This window comes from Doryrhamphus excisus, linkage group LG8 (assembly GCF_037039965.1).
Source record: "Doryrhamphus excisus strain RoL-2023G ecotype Guam linkage group LG8, RoL_Dexc_Guam_v1.1, whole genome shotgun sequence".
In the NCBI taxonomy this organism is placed as follows: domain Eukaryota; kingdom Metazoa; phylum Chordata; class Actinopteri; order Syngnathiformes; family Syngnathidae; genus Doryrhamphus; species Doryrhamphus excisus.
The window spans coordinates 20,598,758-20,605,601 of NC_136364.1; the positions used below are offsets into that span (position 1 = coordinate 20,598,758).

General features: G+C 40.5%; 1 protein-coding gene across 1 annotated transcript; it reads right to left on the reverse strand.

Annotated features, from left to right (window-relative positions):
• Nucleotides 1-2,464: 2,464 nt before the first annotated feature.
• Nucleotides 2,465-4,929, reverse strand: rnf7 (ring finger protein 7). The gene is made up of 3 exons (XM_058080662.2): nucleotides 4,677-4,929; nucleotides 4,518-4,565; nucleotides 2,465-3,306 (listed from the first exon to the last, which is right to left on the reverse strand). The coding sequence occupies exons 1-3, from the start codon at nucleotides 4,840-4,842 to the stop codon at nucleotides 3,188-3,190; spliced, it is 333 nt and encodes a 110-aa protein (XP_057936645.1). The 5' UTR covers nucleotides 4,843-4,929; the 3' UTR covers nucleotides 2,465-3,187.
• Between the last annotated feature and the right edge of the window lie 1,915 nt (nucleotides 4,930-6,844).

Consider the following 6,844-nt stretch of genomic DNA (forward strand, 5'->3'; position numbering starts at 1 on the left):
TTATGAGGTCTGAACTTAAGAGGCTTTAGTTGTGTCTATTTTTAGAAGATGCAAAGTGCTCGTGTGCAACAAGTGGGCGGGGCTCAACGAGTTAGCATTTTTTTAAATCAGGAAATAGTAACATAGGCGGTACGGTGGACGAGTGGTTAGCGCGCAGACCTCACAGCTAAGGAGACCAGGGTTCAATTCCATCATCTCTGTCCATCTCTGTGTGTAGATTTGTAGGTTAAATAAAAGGCAAATAAAGTAAAGAAACTCATGTTTTTATTTTCTAAAAGTACATATAATAATATAGGCTGCACGTCGTTCGAGTGGTTAGCGCGCACACCTCACAGCGAGGAGACCCAAGTTCAATTCCACCCTCGGCCATCTCTGTGTGTAGATTAGTAGGTTAAATAAAAGGCAAATAAAGTAAAGAAACTCATGTTTTTATTTTCGAAAAGTACATATAATAATATAGGCTGCACGTCGGACGAGTGGTTAGCGCGCAGACCTCACAGCTAAGGAGACTAGAGTTCAATTCCACCCTCGGCCATCTCTGTGTGTAGATTAGTAGGTTAAATAAAAGGCAAATAAAGTAAAGAAACTCACGTTTTTATTTTCGAAAAGTACATATCATAATATAGGCTGCACGTTGGTCAAGTGGTTAGCGTGCAGACCTCACAGCTAAAGAGACCAGGGTTCAATTCCACCATCTCTGTCCATCTCTGTGTGTAGATTTGTAGGTTAAATAAAAGGCAAATAAAGTAAAGAAACTCACGTTTTTATTTTCGAAAAGTACATATAATAATATAGGCTGCACGTCGGTCGAGTGGTTAGCGCGCAGACCTCACAGCTAAGGAGACTAGAGTTCAATTCCACCCTCGGCCATCTCTGTGTGTAGATTAGTAGGTTAAATAAAAGGCAAATAAAGTAAAGAAACTCACGTTTTTATTTTCGAAAAGTACATATAATAATATAGGCTGCACGTCGTTCGAGTGGTTAGCGCGCACACCTCACAGCGAGGAGACCCAAGTTCAATTCCACCCTCGGCCATCTCTGTGTGTAGATTAGTAGGTTAAATAAAAGGCAAATAAAGTAAAGAAACTCATGTTTTTATTTTCGAAAAGTACATATAATAATATAGGCTGCACGTCGGTCGAGTGGTTAGCGCGCAGACCTCACAGCTAAGGAGACCAGGGTTCAATTCCACCATCTCTGTCCATCTCTGTGTGTAGATTTGTAGGTTAAATAAAAGGCAAATAAAGTAAAGAAACTCACGTTTTTATTTTCGAAAAGTACATATAATAATATAGGCTGCACGTCGGTCGAGTGGTTAGCGCGCAGACCTCACAGCTAAGGAGACTAGAGTTCAATTCCACCCTCGGCCATCTCTGTGTGTAGATTAGTAGGTTAAATAAAAGGCAAATAAAGTAAAGAAACTCACGTTTTTATTTTCGAAAAGTACATATAATAATATAGGCTGCACATCGGTCGAGTGGTTAGCGTGCAGACCTCACAGCTAAGGAGACTAGAGTTCAATTCCACCCTCGGCCATCTCTGTGTGTAGATTAGTAGGTTAAATAAAAGGCAAATAAAGTAAAGAAACTCACGTTTTTATTTTCGAAAAGTACATATAATAATATAGGCTGCACGTCGGTCGAGTGGTTAGCGTGCAGACCTCACAGCTAAGGAGACTAGAGTTCAATTCCACCCTCGGCCATCTCTGTGTGTAGATTTGTAGGTTAAATAAAAGGCAAATAAAGTAAAGAAACTCATGTTTTTATTTTCAAAAAGTACATATCATAATATAGGCTGCATGTCGGTCGAGTGGTTAGCGCGCAGACCTCACAGCTAAGGAGACTAGAGTTCAATTCCACCCTCGGCCATCTCTGTGTGTAGATTAGTAGGTTAAATAAAAGGCAAATAAAGTAAAGAAACTCACGTTTTTATTTTCGAAAAGTACATATAATAATATAGGCTGCACATCGGTCGAGTGGTTAGCGTGCAGACCTCACAGCTAAGGAGACTAGAGTTCAATTCCACCCTCGGCCATCTCTGTGTGTAGATTAGTAGGTTAAATAAAAGGCAAATAAAGTAAAGAAACTCACGTTTTTATTTTCGAAAAGTACATATAATAATATAGGCTGCACGTCGGTCGAGTGGTTAGCGTGCAGACCTCACAGCTAAGGAGACTAGAGTTCAATTCCACCCTCGGCCATCTCTGTGTGTAGATTTGTAGGTTAAATAAAAGGCAAATAAAGTAAAGAAACTCATGTTTTTATTTTCAAAAAGTACATATCATAATATAGGCTGCATGTCGGTCGAGTGGTTAGCGCGCAGACCTCACAGCTAAGGAGACTAGAGTTCAATTCCACCCTCGGCCATCTCTGTGTGTAGATTAGTAGGTTAAATAAAAGGCACATAAAGTAAAGAAACTCACGTTTTTATTTTCGAAAAGTACATATAATAATATAGGCTGCACATCGGTCGAGTGGTTAGCGCGCAGACCTCACAGCGAGGAGACCAGGGTTCAATTCCACCCTCGGCATCATCTCTGTGTGGAGTTTGCATGTTCTCCCCGTGCATGCGTGGGTTTTCTCCGGGTACTCCGGTTTCCTCCCACATTCCAAAAACATGCTAGGTTAATTGGTGACTCCAAATTGTCCATAGGTATGAATGTGAGTGTGAATGGTTGTTTGTCTCGCCCAAAGACAGCAGGGATAGGCTCCAGCACCCCCGCGATCCTTGTGAGGAAAAGCGGTAGAAAATGAATGAATGAATGAAATAGTAACATATGTAAATAAGTAATCTAAGCAATATACACACAAAAAATGCAAAATTAGATTTTACAGCAACTTTTATTTCTAAAAAAAAAAATCACATATTTGAAACTTGGCAAACACCCCCACAAACAAAACAATACCGCTAACACGTGAACCAAACTGCAAGTTTCATCTTTCTCTTGATGACTCTTGGTCTTTGCACATCCATCATTGAGCCCACAAGTCCCAAATGTGTGACATCCACCGGGTTCGATGCCAGCCTCGGACACTACAAGTACTGGAACATGCAATCAAACGGCCGAGTTGGAAAGCAACCGGCTCTGCACGGTGGGGCGTCGCAATAGTCACGGCCAGATCTGTGTCCACCTTTGGGGCGCATACGGGTGAAAGTCTGTGAATCACGTCCCTTCCGGGGCAAGGGATTATTTCCCGATCCTCTGAACCACCCAATCCTGCTGGCATAGGGGGCAGCGGTTGTTCTGCTTCACCCAAAGTGACATGCAGCAGTTATGGAAGGAGTGGTTACACTCGCCCCAGACCACTGAAAAACACACCAGAGAAGAACAACAGCACATCTTTATTGTTGTGGTGGCGTTCAAAGACTTATGGAAAAAAATTCCACCCTGAAATTGTAATGAATGAATGAATGAACATATAATAATATAGGCTGCACGGCGGTCGAGCACGCAGACCTCACAGCTCGGAGACCAGGGTTCGATTCCACCCTCGGCCATCTCTGTGTGGAGTTTGCATGTTCTCCCCGTGCATGCGTGGGTTTTCTCCGGGTACTCCGGTTTCCTCCCGCATTCCAAAAACATGCTAGGTTAATTAGCGACTCCAAATTGTCCATAGGTATGAATGTGAGTGTGAATGGTTGTTTGTCTATATGTGCCCTGTCATTGGCTGGCCACCAGTCCAGCGTGTACCCCGCCTCTCGCCCAAAAGACAGCTGGGATAGGCTCTAGTACCCCGCGACTCTCTTAGGGATAAGCGGTATAAAATGAATGAATGAATGAGTTCTCCTCCTATTTTGTGTGGAAGTGGTAACTTTTGGCTTCTTATTTTGTCTTTCCCCACCCTCGGCCATCTCTGTGTGGAGTTTGCATGTTCTCCCCGTGCATGCGTGGGTTTTTGTCTGGGTACTCCGGTTTCCTCCCGCATTCCAAAAACATGCTAGGTTAATTAGCGACTCCAAATTGTCCATAGGTATGAATGTGAGTGTGAATGGTTGTTTGTCTATATGTGCCCTGTGATTGGCTGGCCACCAGTCCAGGGTGTACCCCGCCTCTCGCCCAAAAGACAGCTGGGATAGGCTCCAGCAACCCTCGTGAGGAAAAAGTGGTAGAAAATGAATGAATGAATGTTTTTGGAATGTGGGAGGAAACCGGAGTACCCGGAGAAAACCCACGCATGCACAGGGATATTTTTCATATTTTTTAAGACTATTTTATTGAGACAAAATAAATATAAAAACTAAATGTGGCTTTTTTTTTTTTTTTTACAAACGGTGTTTATTTGTGAAATGCATTCAGTAGCATCACAGTAAAAAGAATGTGTTCATAACACGACATTAGTTTGAGGAAAAGGAGTATAATATTGGTATATCGTTAAGAAAGCCGATATTGAGCAACTGTATTTACATACTTTTGTTATCTTTTAAATGACTGGTGTACAGGTCATCGCCTATCTACATTAGCTACTGAGCGGCTAGTCACAAGTTCTTATAGTATTTTACACATGACAGTCGCTTACCAACGCAGTCCTCTTGTTTATTTTCCGCTTGACACCGGAGACAAGCATCTGAAAATAACAAAATAGGTAATATTTACCGTAAATAGCCCCGGTGTTCATGTAAAGGGCTAACACAGCCCGGGTTCGGATTGCTAGCTTACGGCTAGCAGTCACACTCACCCATCACTTGCACCCGGCAAATGGCACAAGTATCACACTCGACATCCCAGCTCCACATTGCTACAGCGTTCCACTTTTTCAGTGAAAACATCTTGTCCCCGCCGGACTTGGAGCCAGAGGAGGTATTGTGAGACAGAACTATCCCCAGCTCGTCGCCGTCGTCCATGTCTGTTGATCCGATGCCCCACAGCGTTAGTTAGCCGAGTTAGCTTAGCGAACCAAAATGGACGAAGGAGGCGAACGTCCTGTCATCGTAGCCACCGCCAGAGGGCGCTATAATCTACGGTTAGTAGATTTAGTTAATTCAATTACCAGGACAGTCAACAAATTAATTTAAAAGAAATTAACAAACATATTAACAAATGGGTATCACAGCCGAAAACACATTTTTCAGCTTTTTAAAATGTTCTTATTGTCTTAAAAAGAGTCTGTGCATTTATGTATGTAGCCACTAGATGGCGCTATTACTGGCCAGGAGTCAAGTCACCACTTGTTGGGCAATACGGCAATTTGATATCAAGTAGCTCTAGGACTATATTGCCAATACCGATTTTGATACTGATACTCTTTAATTTTCATTTTCAAGATTATTGAATTATTGTGTGATTGTGCTTTTACTTTGTTGATTGTGATTTTCATAAAACACAGGACATATATACATACAGTACAAACATATGGAAAATATGACCCTCTATTTCACTACCAGCACTTTTTCAACACTTCATGAATATATTAGTATTTTTTTTTACTATGCTCCCAGAATGTTCTGGTGGTCCATAAAAAAAATCCACAAGCAAGGTCAGCTTTGGCAAAATGTTTATTGTACATTTTTGACACAGAAATACCAAGGGGGTATAATGCGAAAGTGGCTCAACAAACCCGGGGCTTTGTGCTTAAAGATGAAGCTCAATGAAAAACGTTCCCGAATCAAAAAGGTAAACGATACTTCAATGGTGGTTATTAACTTTGTCAGATCCGGTTCTTGGCTTTGTGCTCAAGTGGGCTTTCGGATAAAATCTCATATTATTCTACTTCGAAGCGAACCCAGCCAGTGTATTTTAAGTAATTGAGTAATTATTATGGAGTGTAATTTTTGTCAAAAGTTAACTCTGACATATTAACGTATTCATTCAAAAAAAAGCAGCAAAAACTGTAATTTTCAATCTTTGAAATGTCTATATTGTATATTTTACTAATCTAAATTATAAAATGCCGATTTTTTTTTTTCCTCTGAGACAATTTTGTCCTTTTACTTAAAGTGATTTGTTGCCGTTGATTGATGCCTCAGAGTACTTATTCCTCCAGCAAATATTGTGATAACAGAAGACTAACAGGGCGAGTACTCATGCAAGGACTTCTGTGACATATACGTCTGCTAACATTGGCCGTGTTAATATTTTTTCATATTGCATTTTATTCCTGATGCCCGGCTCAAAACACAACGAACCCCGCTAACCTACTAAACATACTTCGCAGTATACCCCCCTAAAGTAGAGACCACAACAGACTATGGGACCTTCTTAAAACTATAGAAGCAAGTATGTGCAATAATAATGCAATTTTGAAATGTCATTTACACAATTCCCTTTTGTTCTGTCTTGCAAAGGAATGCATGAAAACAAAAAAAAAAAAAGTGGCAACCTTGGAGAAGAGTAAACAATGCGACGTACCAGCAGAGCAACATGTGACATCAATATTTTTAAAAAAGCCAACATACAAATAAATTTTTTATTTTTATTATTATTATTTTTTTTAAGAAAATTGGGTTAAATATACAAGAAGTGCGTTAGAAATAGCTGACAGACCACAGACAAAAAAAATACTGGCTAAAAAAAATGGTTAAGCCAGGATGGTCACACTTGTTTTTAATTACAAATTCAAGTTTGTTCTTTTCAATTAAAAGCAATGACAGGACATAAAAAGACAATTACTGGTGTATGGATGTGTGGAATGCTGGAACGCTGGTACTTCGGACATCTCTGTATGAATAGAAATGCCGTATAAATAGAAAATATAATCACAAGCTGAGCCTCATTTGCACGAATGCGTTAAGAAAAACAAAAAAAAGTGCTTTTAAATATCAGGATTTGTTTTTCCCTTTATGGACGTTTGTAGGTTCTGGCAGTGATGCTGCAGCAGCGATGTGAACAAAGAAATGCGTCCGTTAC